General features: G+C 40.7%; 1 protein-coding gene across 1 annotated transcript in view; it reads left to right on the top strand.

Moving 5' to 3' along the window:
• The window catches only part of GMDS (GDP-mannose 4,6-dehydratase), an 802997-nt gene extending 777568 nt beyond the window's left edge, over positions 1-25429 (top strand). Inside the window, exons 11-12 of the mRNA XM_073630960.1 lie at positions 16351-16419; positions 25046-25429. Of these exons, the coding sequence (XP_073487061.1) occupies positions 16351-16419; positions 25046-25108 (132 nt within the window). The 3' untranslated portion in view covers positions 25109-25429. The remainder of the gene's footprint in view (positions 1-16350; positions 16420-25045) is intronic.
• Positions 25430-25967: the final 538 nt, after the last annotated feature.

The following is a 25967-nucleotide window of genomic DNA, read 5'->3' on the forward strand; positions in this document are numbered from 1 at the left end:
AATCTCCTTTGCACACAATTTGACTTTGAAGGGTTGGGGGCTTTCTATAGAGTAAACCTTTAATTTGCAAGGAAAGTACCCTTTAAAAATGAAAATGCTTGTGAAATACAAACGCAGCCAGCTGCAAATATGCCAGAGGGGGTTGAATTCAGTTGTTATTACTGTTCTGCATGTGCCCAGGGATAGGCTGTAATGAGGCTGCAGGACATCAGCAGCATTAAGATGTACCAAACGATGAAAAAAAAACGTCAGTTTCCTCCACCCCCAAATTCTCAGTCCTACACCGCATTTTGTTACGTCTACCAGGCTGCAGCAATGGAAATCTGCCTGTGCTAATAAACATTTTTTAAAATGATCTTTTTATGCCCAACAGTCAGATCGAGTACATTTCATTAATATTTTTTAGATAACTACAATTCAGTTTAGTTGCCTGTTATAAAGGTTGTATAGCCCAGGATTTGTCTGCGAGGAGATGTATATGACCCTATGTTATTGTAACATCTCTAGATCGCTCTGAATTGCACAAATCTCTTGCCGTGTGACACTAAATGAATTTCCACAGGGAGCTCACATTGCGACCACCAACATTTTACTTGGGTTCAGACATTTAAATCTAAACATGGAGCAGGGTGATGACATTGATACAAATGCAGGGCTTTACATTATCAATTCTGCTCAGCTGTAGCACTGAGACTTAAGAAAAATGATTCTGTCAAGACGATTATGCAGACTGATTCAGCATATTTCTTAATACAGAAAATATTTCAAATATATACAATTTTTTTTTTTTTTAAAGTTGTATACATACACCTTAAATTATTTGTCATGTAAATTCCCTTTTCACTCTATTTTGCTATCCTTAGAGGACTGACAAAATTATGATTTTTCCTATAATATAGCAAAAATTTTGGTGCATTCTTTTCCATGCAGCAATAATGTGTAAAGGGATCATGAAAGGAGATGTAAATCCATGAGTTCACTTTTTTTTTTTTTTTTTTTAATCCAGAAAGCACTGTACTCTATAACAAACCTATAACAAACCATGTATGTGGTAATAGCAGTGTAAAAACTTGCACAGCTTGGCAGTCAATCACATTTCATCTGTAGCAACCTATATATAGTGGTGTATTTAGGTTTTGTGCTGCCCTAGGCCTGACTAAACTCGTGCACCCCCTAATTTAAATATGACCCACCCTTCCTGTCAAGGCCACACCCCTTCCTATTTAAGACACACCCTATCAGGCCTCCAATCATAGCAGAGGACGGGAAGAGAAGACATCGAGGAGCTGTCCCACCGAGAAAGGTTAGTGCAGACGGGGGGCACAGTGGCAGCATTTGATATGGCACAGTGGCAGCGTTTGATATGGCACAGTGGCTGCGTTTGATGGGCACAGTGGCTGCATTTGATTGGCACAATGGCTGCATTTGATGGGCGCAGTGGCTGCGTTTGGTGGGCGCAGTGGCTGCGTTTGGTGGGCACAGTGGCTGCGTTTGATGGGCACAGTGGCGGCGATTGATGGGCTCAGTGGCGGCGATTGATGGGCACAGTGGCGGCGATTGATGGGCACAGTGGCGGCGTTTGATGGGCACAGTGGCTGCATTTGATGAGCACAGTGGCTGCATTTGATGGCACAGTGGCTGAATTTGATGGCACAGTGGTTGCATTTGATGGCACGGTGGCTGCGATTGAGGGGCACAGTGGCGGCAATTGAGGGGCACAGTGGCGGCAATTGAGGGGCACAGTGGCGGCAATTGAGGGGCACAGTGGCGGCAATTGAGGGGCACAGTGGCGGCAATTGAGGGGCACAGTGGCGGCAATTGAGGGGCACAGTGGCAGCGTTACAAAAGCTGCCTGGGTAACTGTATACAAGTTTTTAAATTGGTCCTGGCTCACTGTTTCAATCCATTTATATATATCCATAATGGATATATGTAAATGGATTCACTTGCTCTCAACAATTACCTGAGTGTTTCTGCCATCGTCATCCTCTCTCTCGCTGCTCCTCCTCCTCCTCTGGTTACAGAGAGACCCGTCCCCGTCCGACTCCTCGAGCTGGAGAGCATTGCAATGATGCCGTGCGGAGGTGGGTAGGCAGAGCATTAGGCTCCGCCTCCACCAATATGTGCATCGTACACCAGGTATGGCCAGTGACACTGACAGTCACTCATGGTCTGTTATATGGGGGCGGCAGTAGCTCCCCCCGCCGCCACCGCCAAGTACACGCTCCTTTCTGCCAGTGCTGAGTGCGGTGCACATTATATATAGCAAGGCAAGCCGCGGGAGGCTGTATCTGTGCGGGACATGGGGAGGTTGGGTCGGGGGGGTTTCGTGCGGGGGGGGGCGGCAAAAAGCCGCGCACCCAACCCCCGCCCCCCGCAAAGTGCCGCCCTAGGCCTAGGCCAAGACACAGCACTGCCTATATAGAGATAGTAACCTACACTTTCTGTATTTTAGGCATTTTTGAAGTGAAAATGAGGCTCTAAAGAGCATGCTTAGCAAGTTTTTAGTACCTGTTAAGTGCTCTCTAAACGCAGAACAGCTCAGCTGAAATGCTCACTTCAACGTTTGTCAAGCATTGTTGCATACACAAAAACACTGGTCATGTATACTCTTTACATCTAGCATCTGTGTGAACATCACCTAAAGGCAAGGGGGTATATTATGCATGTTATAAAGCTTCCTATGAACCCATCAGAAGTGCAGTAAAAATCTACATCATTAACCACATAAGGACCGAGCCTCTTTCTGGGATTTGTTTACAAGTTAAAAACATTTTTTTTTGCTTGAAAATTACTTAGAACCCCCAAACATTATACGTTTTATTTTTCTAACACCCTAGAGAATAAAATGGCGGTCGTTGCAATACTTTCTTTTACACCGTATTTGCGCAGCGGTCTTATAAGTGCACTTTTTTTGGAAAAAATACACTTTTTTGAATTAAAAAAAATAAGACAACAGTAAAGTTAACCCAATTTTTTATATTGCGAAAGATAATGTTACGCCAAGTAAATTGATACCCAACATGTCACGCCTCCATATTGCGCCCGCTCGTGGAATGACGACAAACTTTTACCCTTAAAAATCTCCATTGGCGACGTTTAAAAAATTCTACACGTTGCATGTTTTGAATTGCAGAGGAGGTCTAGGGCTAGAATTATTGCTCTCGCTCTACCAATTCTGCACGCGAGCTCTGCATGACATGGCGCGTTTAAATTTTTTTTTTTCTTATTTATTTTACCTTTTATTTTTTATTTTTACATTGTTCTGGTGTCACTTTTATTCCTATTACAAGGAATGTAAATATCCCTTGTAATAGAAAAAAGCATGACAGGACTTCTTAAATAGGAGATCTGGTTGTCAAAAATACCTCAGATCTCACATTTACCCTAAAATGCAATAAAAAAAAAAAAAATTGTCATTTGAAAAAAAAAAAATGGCCCTTTAAAGAGCTATGGGCGAAAGTGATGTTTTGAAGTCGCTTCTGCCCTGCAATGGTAGGGAGATGGGTGGGGGCCAGCTTCCCCTCACTAGTCTCCATACCCAGGAAGGAGAAGGATCCGATCGCCTCCGCCTCTACTGATGGCTCCGGTAAGCGGCGGAGGCACTGGAGAGTGATAAAAGTGATCTTGCGGTGAATCCACCACAGAGACCACTATTGTCATAAACTCTCCAGCATGTTATCCTTTGTGTCCGTGCATACATAGGCCATTTTTGGCTGGGAAAAAAAAACAAAACTAGAGGGTTCACTGAGTTTCAGCTGTAAAAACACTCTAATTTCAAAAAAAGCCTAAAAACGCAGATAACCGCTCAAAATCGCGGCTCACCAGCGTTTAACATTTTTGATCCCATTGAAAAAAAAAAGAACCCTTAAACGCTAACGCTGAAAAATGCTAAAAATGCTAAACGATATTGTAAAAATACTGAAAGATGTTGAAAAACTCACTGCAAAGCTATTGGTGTTTTTATAACTTTATTATAACGTCCAATGTGCATGAGGCCTAAAGTTACAATCCAGATAATCGGTTTTCCTCTTAGGCCCCGCTTACACGGTGACGCTGCACTGCCATTCATTCTTAAGGTGGTATTAAACCCAATACCAAAAATGTTATATATTGCAGCACACTAATTCTTATATGTGATGACTGCAATTGTTTTCTCTTTTTAGGCTTTTTTCCCTCTGCTTTCACCTAATGATCTGGCCAGTAACACACCTCTTGTGTAGGGGTACCTGCACTTTGGATGAAGAAGCAACAGACACCTTTGGACAACAGCATTGTCAGTCTGGGGGAGGGTTGTGTTAGATTTAATAGCAGATTTAAATACGCTAACAAGTTGAAGCCAAACTCCAGATAATACTTTTTAAGTAGTTACAGCTTTGTTTTTTTTTGCTTTTTGGAATGAAGGTTTTACATAAATGACAAAAATGCCATTGTAAGCACCCCTGTCAATGGCAAATGGTTTGTCTCCATCTTCTAAACAGACTTTCTGGCCAGATCAGCAGACGAAGTAAGAAAAGGCAGGTCACCAGGTAAAGAAAGAAAGCCTAAAAAAAGATAACTAATGCAGCCACTACTTCTAAGAATTGATAAGCTGCAATATCATTTCTTTTGGGTTTAATTATGCACCTCGATGCACCTTCTCATTATACTTGTGTTGCAGCACAATACATAGCAGCACACTCCAACTGGAAATGCTGCATGCACCTTTTTTGGTGCAATAGGCAGCCCATTGAAAGAAATAGACCACCTTAATGCAACGCATGTTAACATGCGTGTGCTAGCACAGTATGAACAGGATCTTAAGAATATTTGGCAATGTGGTGTTTGAAGTATACCATCGCACCTTAAGGTGTTTGTTACCAAGGGTTTTAGCATGCTTTTATATATTTATAATAATGTGCCATAGGAAATATTGCTTGTTATCCAAAGTGGCAAACAGAAGAATTGTTTCAATTTCAAACCTAGACTGCTGAAATGACAGACACTGATTTGGTGGCTATGGGCAAAAAGAATTTTCACCCCTTGCATCATTCACCATCGGTATAAAACAAGTATGCTGGATGTGTACTTGCCAAAGCTTTTATCTATGGCAGTCTGCCACTGATACTTTCAGTTTTAGCTTGGGTGCATTAGTAAAAGCTGGGGAAGGGACATGCAGACGTGGGGTGGTGTAATGAGGGGGCTCCCGCATCTGCATTGGTAGGAGTGGAGGTATACTGCACAGGTGGAGGTGAGGTGGGGAAAGAGTGAGTGCCAGCCTGGTGGTTGGTGGGAAAAGTGAGGTGCAGGATGATGTGAGAAGGATGGGGTGTAGTTGCGCTAGTGCCCTGCATGCATATTAATGCTGTATAGATTCCCACACATATACATTGTATTGTACCTCCATTGATCTTGATTCTTTCACCCTCTTTGATGTTCAGATAAATAAAGCACTGAAATCACATGAGTCTTCAGTAGCGTACCACCACGCTTGCAGATTTCGCTGCCATATTGATATGAGCATGAAAGTGAGTGGAAGTATTATGTGCATGCATGGGCACAGTATACATCACTGCACATGGCTCTTATTTGCGATGTAATTGCAGCCATAGCACCATTTTGATCTGCCATTATGGCAGACCTTAATTTACATAGAAACCAACCACCATTTTCATAAAGTCCAAATGCATCATTTTACAATCAACTTCAATATGTTTTAAATTTTAGTTAAGTATTAAAATTTTGACTTTTTTTTTTTTTTTCAAGACAGCTAATCTATTTAACCTACTACATCAGGGGTGTGGAACTCAATTTCATTATTATCCATTATCAGCATTATGGTTGCCCTCAAAGGTCTGGTTGTATCTGTAAGACTAAATAAATGTATCTACTCTTTGATATTAAAATAATTGATTTTGCATTTGTTCATTACTGGTTTTAATTATAAGAATTAAAGTATAACTAAAGGCAACCTTTTTTTTTTTTAATTTTGGACAGAGTGCAATTATTGCTGTCTCTGTTAAGGAGATTCATCCTCTCTATTTGTCATGGTTATGATTATCATTGAAAGTAAAAGAAAATCCCACATTTTGGGATGTCTCCAGAAAAGTAATAGAGGGGAAATCTTCCAATGGGGACACTAGTTCTGGTGACCTGTGAGTCCCCAAGGAATTCCCTTAATTTGCAGGGATTTCCTCACTTCCTGTTTGGCTATGGGACAGGAAGTGAAGGCAAATCTCTGCAATGGGACACAGGTGGCAAAAAAAAAAATTGACCAAGGTTATAACCCTCCCTTGCTCTATCCCAAAATGAAGAAAAAGTTTTGCATATATTTCGACTTTAAGCTGTAAAAGGGCAGGTGCAGACTGGCACAGAGCCCACGCATCCTCCTGTAGCAGATGATGCAAGTCTGAAAAGGAGGGTCAGACACCGCTGGTATCATCCACAATAAACTTTATTGGAGACTCAGAAAGAACGTGGTTCTGCTATGGTGTTTTGTCTGAGCAGTCTCCAATAAAGTTTCTTATGGATGGTACCAGCAGTGTGCGACCCTCCTTTTCAGCTGGCATAGAATTGTAGTATTCTCGTAATTATAAGCAGCTGTTCGGAGCACTCCACCTCCCCTTTTATCAGATTTTAAGAGTCTTCCCCCTTAAATCGCAGTGCACCCCCTCTTGTCAGGAAGAAGCTGGGGGTGGAGCTGGGAAGCAGAAAGTGCAGAGTCTGGAGGAGGGTTGGAGTCAGCTTCTGAGACCAGGGGAGGTGGAGACTGGTGGGTGCTGCAGCTGCACTGAGAAGTGCAGGATATGTGGGAGGAGTTCTGTTCTCTGACAACTGCTGAGACATGGTGGGAGCACAGATGAGGGGTGTGCCGCAGCTGCAGGGGAGGTGCGAGGGCCACATGAAATGACCTGTTGGGCCCGCTGGTCTTCTGTTTGGCACATGTGTACTACATTCTGACTTTGAACATACAATCTGTATAACAAACTGAAATCCAAGTGGGAAACTTGACCTTAATTTTACTTCCTGTATTCTTCTTTTATATATTTATGGATATGTCATCCCCTGAACAGAGGAGGTTACTTATCCACATGGAGTCTCCTATAGTGAACCGCCCAGAACAGATTCATAAATGGGTAAAACTGGTCATGGAATCTCTTTCTGACAATTGAGGATTTTTTTTGTTCATTTTTTTTTTTATGATCCAGTTTTATGATGGGACCCAAATAATATGGAAGAGTCTGGGTTTGTATCTTTGGCCTGAATTATGTGCCTGATTATTCTGACAATGGTCACCACAAGAGCACCACACTGACACCTGAGCCCTTATATTGAGGAGTAAAACAAAAACAAATCGGATAATGCACATCTAAATCAGAACACCAGTGCTGGAAAGATTACTTTTGCTAGGGTTCCAGAACCCTAGATTGGGTTTCCTCAAGAAAGAAGTGGGAGTAATCCACTCTAAATAATTGATGGGCAGCACTCGATCTAGACAAAAGCACCTCACATCAGGTTGATCTCGCTTGAGAAACGGGTCTTTACTCTGAAATGTTGTGATTTCCAACTCTTTATATGATGTTTCTTTTCATAAATATATGAAATTTTAAGAGTTAGCTGTTTGGAGTGCATGATTTTATATAAAGAATACCTTTGCTAATTGAAGTATGTGTGATACCATTGCTTACCTCTCCTAATGCTTGTTTCCTGGCTACTATGCTTTTCTAGTGGCTCCATTACTTTAACATCACTGACCTGCAACACATGTTCAGGTCAGGAATTCTGACTTTTCCCAGATTTAAGTTAATATTTTTAGTGTGTGCCTCAAAATCTATTAAAGTAACATGACACCCAAGCAGATATTATTTTGAGAAGGCTGTTCTTAGTGGCAGTCCTTTATTAGTCAGGTAAAATAGACACCCACGAGCAAGGTCACCCTGACGCCAAGATAGTTTCATAGTTGGTAAGGTTGAATAAATCATTCCATTCAGTTCAACGTGTATGAGTGTGTACGTATTTTTATTTCTACCATTTCCCAGATCCCTGTATATTGCTTTCGCTAAGAGCTTTTTGAGCTTAATGACACTCTCTCCACTGTGACACCACCATTTTTTTCCACATCCTTAACGCTCTAACAGTAAAGAACCCCTACACAGTTTGTGATTAAACCGCTTCTTGTCCAACTTCATTGAATAGGCCCGTGTCTTAAAGCATTTGTAACCCTAAAAAAAATGAATCCTGTTCTCTTAAAGCATGTTATACAGCACAGTGTGTGTGCTGTGTAATTTGCCCCCCTGTATCATCTAAAATACCTGGTTTATCCTGCTTGGTTCTGTCCTCCCCCCTGTAAACTGACCACGGTTTATCATGGCTGCTGAGCCCTGACACCATGGTCATTTTACGTGCCTCTGTCATCCACAGCTCTCCTCTGTTCTCATCCCCCGTCTGTCAGCTCGTACCATGCCTCTCTGCTCCCCTCCCTGCTGCTATTAAACTGTGATGTTCATACCATACCCTCTGTTAGATAACATGTGCTGCACTGTATGTGCTTTATAAAAAAAAAAGACCATTTCTGCTTTATTTCAGAGTGCCTCCGGGCGCTCACATGACTGCTCACCTCTCTCCTCCCCTCCTTCCAGCTGACGTCAGTGGGAGTTCTCGGCCCACTGTATCTGTCAGACTGGGAGAGGAGTGAAGGTGAGCAGTCACGTAAGCGCCCGGAGGCACTCTGAAATAAGGTAGAAATCATCATATTTTTTATAAAGCATATACAATGGGACACATGTTATCTAACAGAGGGTATGTTAAGAATATAACGCTTTACAACCACTTTAAGTGACCTAATCCTGAATAGTCTTTTCCCTATCTTAGGATCACCATTTAGCTGTTTGTAAATTGCAATCATGTCTCTTCTCCAGGGAGCATAAGTTTAATGTATGTAGTCGTTATTCATAATGGAAGTCCTGCTCTTCTCTGGACTCTTTCCAGTTCCAGCACATTCTTCCTGAGGATTGGTGACCAGAACTGGACAACTTCAGTTTCTTGAGTAGATACCCTTCTTGATGCATGCTAATAGTATGCTTGCTTTGTTAGCTGCAGCTTGGCATGCTACTGCTGAGCCTGTGGTCTACTAGAACCCCCAGGTCCTTTTCCATCCTAGATTCCCACAGAGGTTCTCCCCCTAGCGAGTAGTGCCCATTCGTATTTTTAGCCCCCAAATGCATTACTTTACATTTGTCAATATTAAACCTCATCTGCCATGTAGTTGCCCACCCCTCTACTTTTTTTAGGTCTTTCTGTAAGGTTGCTATGTGCTCTTATGAGGTGAAGATGAGCCAGAAAGATCAACTTGATTGGATGGGTGCAATTACTCTTTTGTTATACATGATTAATGTACATTATTTTTAAAGACACACATAGAAAAAAACATTGAATGGGTCCTGACTATATAGCACCTTTTTTCACCCCTTCCTGCCCAGACCCGGCATCCCTTTAATAGGGTCTGTACGCCCTGGGAGTGGGAAGGATCAGTGACCACTGTGATTAGCTGTGGTCAAATGATCAGGAGCCAATACCGCCGGCTATCAGTCTTTAGTGGAGGCTGAGAGTTGTCTTTGACAGCTCAGTCTCTGTGCCTGGAGTCTCAGCATAGAAATACTGGCTGGCCGGTGATGCATATGTGTGACATGTGGTTGTTAAGGTCCACCCTTTGGCTGCCTTAAATATGTGTTATGCAGGTGGCAACAAGTTAGCAGAAAACATTGGAATCTTGAACAGTAACTAGTGTTTTTTTCTGTGTTTTTTTTTTTTAACTGACTTTATCAAAACTAGAAAAATAAATGTTTAACCCAATTCTGTGCAATTGGGATGAACATGTGTCATAGCCATGGTAAGCAACATAACTGGCACTACCAGCAATGCTTTCAGCATTTAAGCCTTGACTTATGATGAAACAAATCTGACAATGATTTACCATGAAGCATGAGTACTAACTGATAAGTGTATAGAAGCTGTAGTACACAGTTTTATCACTTGCATAGAGCCCTTCAATCTGATAACAAAACCTTTCTTTGATTTTGCATTTTGTTTGGCAGTTCAAGTGCTAGTTGTAACTAAAACCTTACAGTATTGAAATTATGTGGGCAATAGATATAAACAGACTAGAAACATCTCTAAGCAGACATCTTTGAATGCCCAGTAGTTTAACCACTTGCCTACCAGGCACGAACACCCCCTTCCTGCCCAGCCCATTTTTCAGCTTTCAGTGCTGTCGCACTTTGACAATTGCACGGTCATACTACACTGTACCCAAACAAATTTTTTTATCATTTTCTTCACACAAATAGAGCTTTCTTTTGCTGGTATGTAATCACTGCTGTTTTTTTTATTTTTTACAAAAAAAAAAAAAAAAGACCAAAAATGTTTTTACTTTTTTTCTGTCAGTAAATTTTGTAACTAAGTAATTTTTTCGCCTTCACTGTTGTGCCCTGAAGAGGCGGCACTGATGGGCACTGGTGGGCACTGATGAGGTGGCACTTATGGGCACTGATGATGTGGCACTGATAGGCGGCACTGATGGGCACTAATAGGCGGCACTGGTGGGTACTGATAGGCGGCAGTGGTGGGCACAGAAAGGCAGTACAGATGGGCATTGATGGGTGGCACTGATGGACGACACTGATTGGTATTGATGGATGACACTGATAGGTGGCACTAATTGCCAGCACTGACTGACTGGCATGGCTAATGGGCACTGATTTGTGGCACTTGTGGGCAATGTGGGCACTGATTGCTGCCACTGGTGGGCTCTGATCACTGGCATTGGTGGGCACTGTATGCTGGCATTGGTGGGCATGGTATTTTTCCACTTTATATATTGTAATCAGGGCACTGATGATCAGTGCCCTGATTACTTCCGTAGCTGTCCCCCTGTGAGGAGATGCCGCTGATCGGCTCTCCTCTACTCACACTCTGTCAGTGTGAGGCGAGGAGAGCCGATTACCGGCATCTCCGTGTTTACATGTGACTGGCTGTGATTGGACACAGCCGATCACATGGTTAAAGAGTCGCGGACGCGGCTCTTCACACAGATTGGTGTCGCACAGTGTCCTAGCAACATGATCGCTGTGCTCCCCCGCGCGAGAGCGGCCATTCTGTGCCGCCGTCATATGACGGCAGTCCAGAACAAGAGCTGCACCGCCCAGCCGTCATTTCACGGTGGGCGGGCGGCAACTGGTTAAACAGAGATTTGCGTTGCAACACTTGGAAGAATAAATAAATGTTCTAAATACTAATCAGAAGCTGAAGGCCACCTATTGACCTGTTAGGTTGGTCAAATATGCATGCACGATCTAACCATCCTATGGTAGAGAGATCATCCAGCAGGTCCGTGAACAGCAACATTCTGGATAGCGGAATGTTCTTGTGAACAGAAATGGGGGGGGGGGGGATATATGTGAGTATCATACATGTCACAATCATATTCAAATTTTTTTTTTCTACCAATGATGTAGTACAAGGGCCTGCTTCATTGGACACAAAAGTAATTGTTTAGAATGGCCTTCATAATATATAGTGTTTATAAATCTAAAGATGGTTTTGCAAAGATTTTACAATTGTATTGTAACATGATGATCCGCTTATTAAGATTGGTCACAGACAGTCTGAATAATAAAGGCAATTTGGGCTATACTGATCCTTGTTTGTGATACTTGGGCAGTTTCTAACCTCCAAACAAGCACATTTAGCATTCAGTGTCTTTACTATACAGGGAATGTTTCAACCTTGCGAGTGGAGCTAGTAGTTCATTCATTCTAGTGACTCTCTTAACGGTTGGTAGACATTGCCTGATCTTCATTCCAGAGAGATATGTACCCCCCCTATGGCCACATTACAAGTTCATCCAGTTAAACCGTTGAAAGGAAAAAAATATATACAATTCTATACATATAGCTGATCCAGAGAGAGGCAAAAAAACACCAATAAAGCATGACCCAATTTGCTCCAGCAGGGGAAAAAAATCCTTTCTGATCCCTCAAGAGGCAATCAGATGTTCCCTGCATCAACTTTACCCATACATTTTGGTATCCAGTTCTAATGTGTATCTAGGTAAGAATCCAGGCCTTTTTTAAACAATCTGCTGGAACCACCCCTTGAGGGAGTCTATTCCACGTTGTCACAGCTCTTACTGTGAAGAAGCCTTTCTGTATTTGGGGATGAAATCTCTTTTCCATCACATGTAAAGCGTGCCCCCTTGTCCTCTGTGATGACCTTAAAGGGAATAACTCAACACCAAGTTCACTATATGGACCACTGGTGCCCAAAACTGAACTGCATATTCCAGATGAGGTCTTACTAATGGTTTGTACAGAGGCAAAATTATATCTTTCTCTGTTGTCCATACCTCTCTTAATACAAAGGATTTTGCTCACTTTGGAAACTGCAGCTTGGCATTGCAGGCTATTAAGCCTATGATCTACCAGATCTACATTAAAATTAGCAATATGCAGGAACACGTGCAAACACCCCCCATGACAGACCATGGCTTGGGGTGAGGATGGGAGCGGGGGGTAGTGATTAGTCAGAATCCATTTTCTCAAACTATAATTTCCCAAGCATCATAGACGGCTTTAACAAATGTTTAGGGAAAGCTGTTCTAAAAAATATATTGGCGGTTAGATATTTCCCACCGCCAGCTGAAGTCTATAAAGGAACATAAAGCTGATCCAGCTATTTTAGTAATCTCATACCTATGACAGAAGGTGCCACTCCCCAGCTTGCCATTCTTTTGGAGAAATTGATCAATTGGACAGCTTTACGTTGCACAGTGCTGTGAAGCTACCCAGGTTCACTCTCCCTACTCTACCACATCTTCCTCCCCCCTTTCTTACCTCTCTGTCTCCAGGCCATGACTTAAGACTTGCTAACCAAACTTCACTGTGTGTCATGTCAGCATGATGCCACTAGTGAACTGGTAGGGGTTCATAAATGGTGGATTAACTCACTAAGAGTTGCCTTCATTCTTTACAAACATTAGATACGCTTTAAACAGAAACAAACTAGGAGAAATAAAGAAAATAGATCTAGATAACGGACAAGGAAAGCTCTTAGATACTCACATAGAATCTATAACTCAAACAGTCACCTAGTCTCCAAAGAAGGTTTTTTTTGTGTTCAAGGAACTAGCAAAGAAAACTTTGAGAAATCATTCAGTTCTTAAAAAGACCCATGTATTGTAGATATTTATCACATGAGAACTGAGAGATCTTAACCATTTATTATGCTAGCCAAGCTTTTCCAGCAAGGCTTAACTATCCGCAAGCTTAGCTCGTTAAGTGTGCTTTTTTTTTTTTTTTTTTTTTTTTTTTTTTTTTTTAATTGCGATCATAACATTTAAAGAATATCAGTTACAATGATTACATTAACCCAAATACATTTTTAGACCATATCTTTCACCTAAGCAGGCAGAGTGAAGGCAATGCTCACACCCTGAAGCGGTGCTCAGGAAGTGGGGTGTTTACATTTAAATGCTTTACATTTTTCACTGGGTTAAAAAAAGAAAAAGTTTCAGAAAGTAGTGTCAGAACTGTACAAAATGTCTTTGTCTTTGGCTGTAAGGGGTATTTCAATGTATTCCCTGGTTATGCAAACTGATTTTTGTTTAATAATTGTATGGTATTGATTAATAAGTATGTATCTGTGGCAATCTTGCTTAATCATTAATATACAATGCATGACAATGGAAATGTAGCGTTTGTTAAAATGTGGTGCATACATGTATTTCTAAATAAACACAGAACATTCTCTAACCTCTAGTGTACAGCAGCAATTTTAAGACAAAAGCAAGTATTTTGTTAAATGTTTTGTTAAATCTGTCACTAGCGAAACAGAAAAGTTAAAATTCTTTATCTGCACGTAATCCTGATTCTGCTGATTTTGTATACATCCCCTACAAATTTAGCAGGCACCTTCGACTCGTGGATCTTTTGGGCGATAGACTGTTCACTCCAAGTAAGAGGAACAGAGGTGTTTGCTGTGCACATACACATGCAGTATAATAGTTTGCATATCCATATACTAGTTTGATGGAGGAAAGATTGTTCAACAGTTGGATCATGTATATATGTTCAACTACTGGACATGCTCATTTGTATAAACTAATTCTGAGAGAAACCGAATGGATAGGAAAACCCAATACAGCTTAATTTGGTTGATCAAAAATGTCTGCTCGCATCTGGATGTACGATAGTCACCAGATCCATCTGATTTTGAAAAAGGGTCATCTAAGGTCACATTGTTAATGTGTAAATATATGGATTTAGTGTACATCCATGCATGTAATAATACATTTTAACTACATAGAGGAAACTGTATTGGGTGTGATTACAGCGTGGGGAATTGGGCATATTTGATCTCTTCTGTATAACTTTGTTCTTTCCACCAGTTCAGCAGACAACAGGTTACAGTCTAGAAGTATATAAAACTCAAACTCTTGGCATTAGGGAAAATCTAAGGTCTTAACAATTTCAGCATTTTGTCTTGACCACATGTTTCTATTTAAGGTTGGGCATTTCATTTGTTATTGTGTTTGCTTTGTGATTTACTTCTGTTTTAAACAGAGCAAGACAATAATTTGAACCAGTCGATAGAGAAACCCGACCACTGCGCGGCACAATTGAATTTCTAGTGCGTCTCCACTGTTTTTATAGAATGTGGTTTAGTCATAGAAGAACTAGAAATGTGCACAGATTTATCTGTCTGCTGTTCAGATAAATGTAGACCATGAACTGGAACCAAAGTAATTTCGTGTATACTGAGTGGGATGTGTGTATGTGTTTGGGTTTTCAGCAATGGCACATAGTGATTTGTGGTTGGGACGATGGAGGTTGTTGAGTAATCAGTTACAGGAGCCTAACCCTGACATTACCTTTCACCCTAAACTGAACATTGTCCCTGAAAGGACCTTCTGCTGCCTCAGGGTTTAGCTTGATTTCATTGTTTAGGACAAATTGGTGCTACTGAAGCTAAGTGCATTTCATTATGAAATTCAAAATTTGTGTAGAGAACAATCTAAATGCTAAGGTTGCTTAAGCTAGCAAGGATTTTTAACTAAATTACACCCATACCTTTTGACATGCACTCATACTTACGCAGAGTTGCGTGGTGGTATCTTAAGCTCCTGTTTCAAGTTTGTTTTTTCCTGGGAAAATCCCATGTTTATATTTTTGTAAGAGTACAAAGTTAACTAGGAAAATGATATTCGGCACACTCAGTCTGTTCATTTTTCACTTCTGTCCTGTCCAACATTGAATCTGCTTGTATACAAAGTATGTAACACTCATTCATCTTGTATCCTGACTCCTACAGTTTTGGCCAATACTTACATTATACTGAATTGTAAGTAAGTGGAATTAATTTAGGGGACAATGCAGAACAAATATGTCATCGTAAAAAAAAAACACACTGAAACTTGTCCCGTTTTTAAAGTAGAAATGAATGCAATATCTCAAATTTGAAATGCTACTTCCCCGTTGGCCTGTGTATGTTTTAACATAAAATGCAATGTTAAAAGCTTTGTTTATCTTGTAGTCACCTGACCACCAAAGCCCAGGTTCCTTTTGTTAATATGTGGCTGGTGGGTGTGAACTCTCTCTCCAATGCTTAAAGCACAAAACACCAGAGGGTGACATCACTGCCCTATAGGAATCCACCCTATTGGTTCCTCTGCACATTTACACAGACAAGCCAGAGCTTTGTGGTCACGTTACCACTTAGATAAACAAGAAAAATTGTATGTAAGGCAGCATTTAAAAGGTGGGATATTATATAGCCATAATTTCTCCTTCCTTTTAATTAGTTGATCCTTTTTCCTTGGATGTTTTAAGCTCAGAGAGGGCACATTTTAGGCAAAAAGAGGACTCGTACTGTAAATCATATGCAACATTTATAAGTGTAAACCAGAGGAAACTCTATGATGAAAGCCCGGTTCACTCACCAATCTCTGTACTGAGGGCATTTCCATTCCAGTCTTCCACAAATAGCTGGACATGTAATTCTGATGGTCTGTCCGAGAGGTTCTGTAGCCACTCTAGAAAAAAAATGCCCTTTGCCTAACTGTGTCTTTTAGATAGAGGATGCTATGCTGGATGCACAAATGGCTTGCTTAATTGTTCACGATCTCATTGTTCATTTTAGGGATTAGTACTCATTAAGAATGTCATGTGACTTTCTGTGACTCGTCTTCTTCCTTAAATTTTATAAAGACTTGTAGTGTGATAACTGTCGTATATTTGACTCTAAATCGTTCTGATATTAGCAGTACATGCAGTATTTGAGTGCAAAAGCTAATTTCTATATTTTCTCTTGCTCTAGGAGTTCCTCCAAGGAGACTGTAGCAAAGCCAAACAGAAGCTGAGCTGGGAACCCAAAGTCTCATTTGAAGTAAGTATTTCCATTGTCCATTACATTCGTTTTAGCTGTAAGCTGTTAAAATATTGTAAATATATATAAATATTGTTCGGATGCAATCTCACTACTATTCTGTTGCATTAAAACTGAACATCAGTATAACTTACCATGCTCTCTTCTGTGTTTAACCACTTCAGCCATGGAAGGTTTACCCCCCCCCCCTTCATGACCAGGCCATTTTTTGTTATACGGCACTGCGTTATTTTAACTGACAATTGCACGATGGTGCGACACTGTACACAAAAATAAAATTGGTGTCCTTTTTTTTCCCCCCCCCTACAAATGGAGCTTTCTTTTGCTGGTATTTGATCACCTCTGCGGTTTCTATTTTTTGCGCTATAAACAAAATAAAGCTGAAATTTTGAAAAAAAAAAATTTTTTTTCAGTTTCTGCTATAAAACACATCTAATAAAAAACTGTAAAAAATCAAATTTCTTTATCAATTTAGGCCAAGGTTTAGGTTTGCACAAAAGTTATAGCGTCTACAAACTATGGGATATTTTTATGGAACTTTTATTTATATATTTTTACAAGTAATGGCAGCGATCAGCGACTTATAGCAGGACTGTGACATTGTGGCGGACAAATCGGACACTAAGTGACACTTTTGACACTTTCTTGGTGACCATTGACACCAATACATTGATCAGGAGCGATTAAAGGGCTAAATGTGTCCCTAGGGAGTGCTTTCTAATTGTGGGGGGTGGGTGTGCTTGTACTTTAATACAGAGATCTGTGTTCCTGCTTAGCAAAAACACAAGATATGTCTTCTCCTGTCACAGAACTGTGATCTGCCTTTTTTTTTTTTTTAATTCTTTTTATTGTGTTTCAAGTTCAGATACAGAGCCGATCAGGCATACCCAGGCGCGGTCCACATACATCACAAAAAAACAAACCGTTTATAAAAATAAAACCTTAACCTCTCTCTCTCCTCCTCTTCCTCTCCCCCTCTCTCCCCCTAATAAAACCTTAACAGTAGTGCCGATATTGGCGCTAGAACAAAACTACACTCTCCAGTATCTTCTGAGATTGTTAATATATTGTATGTATCAGCTACTCAGGGGTAGTATTGAGCAACCTTTAACAAAGATGAAAGTCACAACTCTTAGACGTGGGTTCAACTACGTATACATGTTCACCTAGTCATTTGTAAGGGAATTAGGAGATTCAGGGTCAGTATTAGTAGACAGGTCCTCTACCCAAATGTCCCAGACCTTGTTGAATTGTTTTAGGGCATTCTCTCACTAAATAAGTGGCCTTGTACAGTGGTAAATTAACATGAATTAAATAGGGGTTGGATCAGATGAGGATTTCCACTGGAGAAGAATAATTTTCCTTGCTTAGAACAGTAATAATCCTATCGGCATCCTAGAGGCCCAAAGATGAGCCAGTGTGTCCGCCAAACCCAGCAGACAAACCTCCACTGTCCGGGGCACATGAATAGTGGTCACAGAGTGTATGACCGAGACCACCTCTTCCCAAAAAGTTTGAATATAAGGGCATTGACAAAAGATGTGGATAAAGTCTGCGGAGTCCGCTGCACACTGCCAACACTCCCAAGGAATGGAGGGATATATTCTGTGTAAATGTGCAGGCGTTAGATAGATCCTATGTAGGAGTTAGTACTGAATCAGCCTGTCCCTTGGGGAAACCAACTGTAGAAAGGCACACTCCCATGTTTCCTCCCAACCTTCATCATTTAAGCTAGGGATGTCTGGTGCCCATTTAGATTTAAAAGTTTCCAGCCCCAAGTGGGCAGAGGGAGATATGGTCTTATAAATAGTGGAGAGGGATTTAGTGAGGGTATCCTCTGAGTACTTCCTCTAGGGTTGAGGTGTAAAAAGCTACTGGTTGCTGTTTAAATTGTATTTGAAAGGCGTCTCAATTGTAGATATCTAAAGAAAAAAAAAAAAGTATGCATTAGGTAGGTCAAAGTGCAATTTTAAGGTATCAAATGGCTTTAGTTCTCCAGCGAAACATATCTGCTCTAAATATTTAATGCCCTTCATTGCCCAAACCTGCGGATCCAGTATAGGGGCAAATTCCTGTAATAATGGATTGAGCCATAAGGGAGTATGTGGTGAGATATGATTAAGAAGGCTTTTATGGCTGCAGTCAGAAGAAGGGAAGCAGAGGCCTCTCTGTATTCAGTTGGGGGTAGCTGTAAATGAGTGAAAACCCAGCGGATATTGATATCCGTGGATTGCTCAGGTATAAAACCTGTTTGATCTATGCTGAGGGGGATCTGCCTTGTTTACAGAAACATCTGCTTCGGGAATAATCAGCAGACATAGGGTCCACCGGACATGTAGAGTATCCAATCACAGTGTGAGCTGGTCGGCGGTGCATGTGTGTGCCCCAGACCAGGAATAGCGAAATCGCATATCGGTACATGATTTGACGCAGAGAGGCCATCCTGTTGCAGTAAATGTACGTGGGGCAGTCCAGAAGCGGTTAAATTCAGTTTATTAATTTTAGAAAAGACAACACAAAACCGTCAAAACACAGGTGATATTCCTAAAATAAGTACAAGAAAAAACAAGTCCAGAGGGATTACATATACCCCACAATATACATATAATAACGAGCTTACAACACATAAAGAAGAAAGAGGTTTAAGACAAATGGGGTGGGGGAGGACCCTCTTTAAAACATAGATACGTTTTCTGGATACCCTTTCCGGTCTTCCTCCAAACTATATGGTCTAAAGTCTACCCAACCTCTCCATCTAGTCCCCCCCCCCCCCTCCACCCCCAAAAAATAGAGGGAGAAAGAAAAAATCCCAAGGGGAAAAACCACTATACCCAAACATAAAAGTAATTACGAGAGAAGTACCTGAGGGGGGGCTCTATATGGCTGCCCCCCTGATTCTACCCATCACTTTCCATACCGTGCTCTCAAAACCTTCTGCCCCTTCCCGCCCAGCTATTAACCAAGCCCCATTTGGGCATTCTATTTCAGTGAACATATTCCCTATACCCATTTTCTGTAAGTGAGAAGAAAAAAGGGGAGGGGAGAGACCCTGTACACCCCTAAGTCTCCAACCTGTGACCCCACACAAGAAAACAAAAAAACATAGCTAAACAATAAAAAACAGTGAGCTATTGTTGATTAAGGGGTAGGACCAGGGAGAGCTGTCTATAGCTACCACCCCAATACTAACCTGGACAGACATACCGTGTTCCCATAACCCCCCCCCCCCCCCCAAATCCCACTCTTCCATACATTCACCCATTCAAGCCTGATAAAGGTATACTATCTCAGTGAGCAAAATCGCTGTTTCAAGTTTCTGTGGAAGAGAAAAAACAAAAAACAAAAGGGGTGGGGGTGGGTGGAGGAGGAGGAGGAAAAAGGAGCTTGCTCTCTTCTAATTTCTCGACTAGAAACAAAAAAACAAAAAATCATGTGCAAAGCTGTAATGCAGCACTGAACTGAAATAGAAAGGATCAGAATTACAAGTGATCTATTGGAGATTTAGAATGGATGCATTTTTTCTTTAGAAATCATCTTCATCACAAGTTACTAAGGGACCATTTACAATGGAATTTGCTATGTTAATTTACAGTAGTTTTAAACCCTAGCTGCAAAAATCATTTTCCCCTTTAGCAGAACATTGTCATATTTTTTTTACCGGTATTTTGCCCTAAATACTCACTTTCTCTAATACATAAGGCGCCACGTCTCCTGACAGCACTTCCTTAAAATCCCAGTTAGGGAATGTGCACTGCTCATATCTTGCAACAGTCAGGTGGGCTATTGTATCAGGACTACATGTCCCATGATATTTTGTGGTCGGCCCCTTTGCATTCATGTGCCTGACCCCATTTAGCTTCCACTGGTTGCTTTATGGAGCCTGTGTTTTTCCGTGCACAGTCCTGTCTGGGAGCGAGCATATAAGGGTGGCTTCAGGGAGGTCTTGTAAGCCGATAGAGCCACCTTTCAGGCAGAAATCAATGGGATATACTTTTTGATGACAGATTGTCCTGTGAAGATGTGCTAGGAAAAAGAGAACCGCAAAAACAGAAGTACTTGAGGTATGCAAATAAATATACATTTTTACAAGGAGGGTTTAACTGCTTGCCGACCAACTGCCACCAGTATACTGTGGCAGGGTGGCACGGCTGCGCGAATCAGCGTAGGTGTGCGTCGGCCGCTTAAGAACTATAGGGGGCACGTGCCTGCGATGCCGGAGCTGATGCGCATGGCTGGTGGCTGCGATGTCCTCCGGCGACCCGCGATCGCTCCTCAGAGCAAGAAAGGGGATGTGAACAGACAGATCCCCGTTCTGTCAGGGAAGTAGAGAGAAATCTGCTGTTCCTAGTCCCCTATTTTGTAGACCTTATAACTTTTGTGCAAACCAATCAATATCCGCTGCTTGCGATTTTTTTTTTCAAAAAATATGTAAAAGAATACATATTGGCCTAAACTGATGAAGAAGTTTTTGTTTTTATTTATTTTGGATATTTATTGTAGCAAAAAATAAAAAATATTGTTTTGTTTTTTGTTTTTCAAAATTGTCGCTCTTTTAATGTTTATAGCGCAAAAAATAAAAACCACAGAGGTGATCAAACACCACAAAAAGAAAGCTCTATTTGTGGGAAAAAAAAAGGTAATAAATTTTGCGTACAACGTCGCATGACCGCGCAATTGTCAGTTAAAGCAACGCAGTGCCGTATCGCAAAAAATGGCCTGGTCATTAAGGAGGTAAATCCTTCCGGGGCTGAAGTGGTTAATAATACTTTGGGAGACAGTATAACCATAAAGGTTATGGTGAGAAGGGACTAAAGCAATCAAAAATCCTCACTCTTATTCATGCGTAGCACAGTAAAGTCTTCTTAAAACAGAAGGTATTCACATGTTTTATTCCATCACTATCTTTTACCAAAATTTTGAGTAGTATTCTTCATTTCAGGAAAATGAACAAAGCCATGACAATCATAATTGTACCCTGATGGTCAGATGCACATCAAGATTGCATTAGTCCCTTCTCACCATACCCATTATTGTTCTGTCTTGTTGGGTCCCAAGCCTTACTCAATAGAAGCCATGTTTTCCCATACTCTGCCTGAAACAACTGTATGCAGTTTGGAATAAATGGTTCTATAATATTAGCTATACTTGAACTATACATTAGCAGTTATGTAGAGACAGACTAGTGGAAAAAAAAAAACTATAGACTAGGAAGTAAATTTCCACTTAAGGAAAAAAGCTTCTTGTGGTTAAAAATATTGGATTCTGCTTGACTTAGGAATGGCAATTATTATTTTGCAAAATCTTTCCTAAAAATACAGTGAAATCTTAACAAATAGCAAACAAAGAAGTTACTGGCAAAATAGATTTTGCTGGATTATTTTCTTCATAGACAAAATGAGTGGATGGATTTCTTTGAGCAACTTTATAAAGCACAACTGTTAAAACAAATATTTTCTGGAATAAAATTTAAATAGCAATTTTACCAGTAACAAACAAATCCTTTAATATGACCCTAATCTGTTCATAAAGACCAACTTTGCAATGCACAATTTGCAGATGTACTTTATAATATAAACCTAGTGCAGTTTCAGGAAAACTTTCTGTCTAGGGGGAAAAAAAAGTACAAGTTGTCAAGACTTAACTGTCATATATGTATGGGAAAAAAAAACCTGTGTGTGGCCACCCCTGATTCTCTCAGCTTGTCATAGATGTCAGTCCTGTCTTCAGGTCTAAGCTATCTTGTCAGTCATGATGCAGTAGGGAACATGGCCACAGGCGTAGCATGACCTCCTATGACTCCCAGTAAACCTAATACAAGATGTACACCAACTTTAAATTGCTCTAGCTTATTATAATTAAAAATCGTGCAATATTGGCATGCTTTGCAGATTCAAAATTATTTTTTTTAAGAACTATACCAAAGGTTGTCATTAAAGCGTAATTAAACCCAAAATCTAAATGTCACATATTGTAGATTAGCAATTATTGGATGTGTTGGCTGCATTACTTTTCCACGTGGTGATAGCAGGCAGGTAGGATTATTTTATTGCAGAACAGATTGCATTTCTCTTCTGCAATAAAGAGCCTACCTGCTCACAGTTTTTGAAAGCAGAATTTTAGTTCTCCTTTAAATTGTTTGTCTTAGCTCTCCAACTGCCACTTTTGAAGCCCCCCCCCCCCCAGCCCCCTCTTATGCTTACCCGAGTCCGATCTCAATTCAACACTGTGTACAAGAGCATCAGTTCTCTTTGCTCTCTCCCTCCTTTTTTTTTTTTTTTTTAACATAAAAGTTTATTTAAATTTTCACAACAAAAACAATTCACTTCGTGTTAGATTTGGGTACAGATGACATGCATAAAACAGTTATATGACTTGGTAGCTCTCTCCCTCCTTATAGGCTCAGAGCCAGTGAGGAGGGAGCGGGCCAGGCTGTGCTCTGTGTCTATGGACACACAGAACCTGCTCGGGAGCAGACCCACATGAGTGCCCACATAGCAAGTGGCGTGCTATGGTGGGCAATCGAAAGGGGGAAGGAACCAGGAGCGCCAGCGGGGGGACCTGAAAAGAGGAGGATCGGGCTGCTCTGTGCAAAACCACACAGAGCATGCAAGTATGATATGTTAAAAAAAATAAAAAATTGCAGCTTTACAATCACTTTAACAACCTCCCGCCCGCCATATAGACTATTGGCGGCGGGGTGGCTCTCTAGTTTTGGGACAACATCATATGACATTGCCCCAGTGTCACCATGCTCACGCGCAGTCGCACATGATGATCATTGGCCCTGTGTCCCAGGGATACAGCGCAACCTCAATCTCGGTAAAGAGCAGATGACGAGATTCTCTACCCAATCGCAGCTGATCACATGTAAACAAGGAAATGCCGGTTATCAGCTCTCTTCGCCTCACACTGACAGCATGTGAGGAGAGGAGAGACGATCAGCGGCATTTCCTCACAAGGGAGACCTGCACAGATAATAAGGGTCCTGATTATCAGTGCAGCTCCATTAGTGATGCCAGTCTGTGCCCATTACTGATGCCAGTCTGTGCTGTCTTTCAGTGCCTGCTTATCAGTGGTGCCTATCAGTGCCTCCTCATCCGTGCCCATCAGTGCAGTCTATCAGTGTAGCCTCATCAGCACACATTCGTGAAGGAGAAAATTTACTTATTTACAACATTTTCTGACAGAAACTAAAACTTTTTTTTCTCTCAATTTTCAGTATTTTTTCTTTCTTTTTTTTAAATACCACCAAAAGAAAGCTCAATCTGTGCGAAAAAAATTATAAAAATGTAATTTGGGTACAGCGTTGCATGACCGCGCAATTGTCATTCAGAAGTGTGACCGAGCTGAAAATTGCCCTGGGCAGCAAGGGGGTAAAAGTGCCCGGTATTGAAGATGAGGTTGCATATAATTGGAATCCTTCATAGTATGTGAAGCATCTGCATTGTTCAAGGGGTAGTAATTGAAGCTTTATCAAAGATGAATGCTAAAATATTGATAATTTTTCAGAGTCCTTTGCTAAATCGAGTGCTATTCCACAGTTCATAGAAAACAGTTGGTCTTAATAAAGTTACAGGATAGGCTTATTTTATTTATTTTTTATTAGAGAGCTACTGTAAGAATTCTTATGTGACAACAATCTCTACTGTATGTACCGAGTCTGTATTAACTTTGTAGGGCTGAATGGAATATTAGAAACTGTAATTTTCTGTACCAGCAGCTCCTCTTACTTATATATCATTTTTTCAAATGAATCTGATCCAATCATTATGATAATTAAAAATATTTAGTTTTTTGGGGAAAGGGGGGGGGGGGGGGTTGTAACAGGTGTGCAGAAGGCAGCTGTATTTGCTTATTACATTTACATGCAGGGATTTTTACCTGTTATGCCCTGTACACACGGTCGGACATTGATTGGACATTCCGACAAGAAAATCCATGGATTTTTTCCGACGGATGTTGGCTCAAACTTGTCTTGCATACACACGGTCACACAAAGTTGTCGGAAAATCCGATCGTTCTGAACGCGGTGACGTAATACATGTACGTCGGGACTATAAACGGGGCAGTGTCCAATAGCTTTCGTCTCTTAATTTATTCTGAGCATGCGTGGCACTTTGTGCGTCGGATTTGTGTACACACGATCAGAATTTCCGACAGCGGATTTTGTTGTCGGAAAATTTTATAGCAAGCTCTCAAACTTTGTTTGGAAAATTCCGATGGAAAATGCGTGATGGAGCCCACACACGGTCGGAATTTCCGACAACAAGGTCCTATCACACATTTTCCGTCCGTGTGTACAGGGCATAACTCTCAATACAAGTATTTTGATAAAATTAATCTGATGACAGAATTATTGGAGATGCCACCGCTGACTGCAGGACTTAAGACTTTTCTAAGCATAATTAAATTACCTGGTAAGTCACTTACTTGGAACCTGCATGCAGCTAGTGAAGTCTGTACAGTCTGAATCCTGTCCTGCATGCATGTTCCAAATCAATAACCCACTGGGGTTGTCTTTTGCAAGATAACATACAGATGATGACTATCTTGGTGAAATGGCCAATATGCAGTGTGGATGTAAATGTGGAATGTTGTGAACTAACATCCTCTTCTGTTATTTCAGGAGCTGGTAAAGGAGATGGTAGAATCAGATCTTCATCTAATGAAAACCAATCCCAATGCCTAAAAAGGAAAAAAGTCCTCCACTTGCGGAGCAGCCAGTGCTAGCTTATTCCATCTAATCACTTCGTTACAAAAAGATTTCTAATATCTATTATTACATATTTACTTGTGTGCATGACTGTGCACAATGTTTGGAAGTCTGTTGGAAAATTTACTGGGCATTCTGTTTCTTTTGTTATTTTAGGCTTTATTTTGCAATCTATTCAATGCTGCTGTATTGTGGGGAATTTTTGTATTGCACGTACTAGAGTCTGATAAAATTATGATCTTTTTCTATACCTTTGACATACCTCTTGTTTCTCAATAAATTGCATTCCTATGAAAAGTTTGATTTCTAGTATTTTTTTTTTTACTCTGCCTACTTCATTATTTCATGCTTAAAAATAGAGTTAAATGTAATAGAGAGAATGACATCCCTTGAAGTAAACTTTTGGCTTAAAAAAATAAATTCTGCTTTTATGAAGCTTAAATTGGACCTTGCTTAAAAAAAAAAAGTGAAATTGCTTACCTTATAGTCTGGCTTCTGGAAACTTCACCTAACAGCACCATGAGATGCTTGGAGAATGGGATGCCATATTCTTATGGAGTCTTTTTTGCATGATTTGGGATTCTATTTTACCATGAAATTGCAAGGACCGCTTTAAAGTAAATATTTTCTTTGGCCATATTGGGCAAATGAATAGGTTCACTTTTTAACTGGTGCACTAAACCTAACCTAACCCTGGGCAAAGGTTAAAAAAAAAAAAAAAAAAAAAAAAAAAACAGCCAGTCCAGTGACAAATGTCTAAAGTCCCATACACACTATCAGATTTTCTGCTGATTTTTGTCTTCAGATTTACCAAAACCATGTAGTGCAAGGGCCT

Source organism: Aquarana catesbeiana, linkage group LG05 (genome assembly GCF_042186555.1).
Source record: "Aquarana catesbeiana isolate 2022-GZ linkage group LG05, ASM4218655v1, whole genome shotgun sequence".
In the NCBI taxonomy this organism is placed as follows: domain Eukaryota; kingdom Metazoa; phylum Chordata; class Amphibia; order Anura; family Ranidae; genus Aquarana; species Aquarana catesbeiana.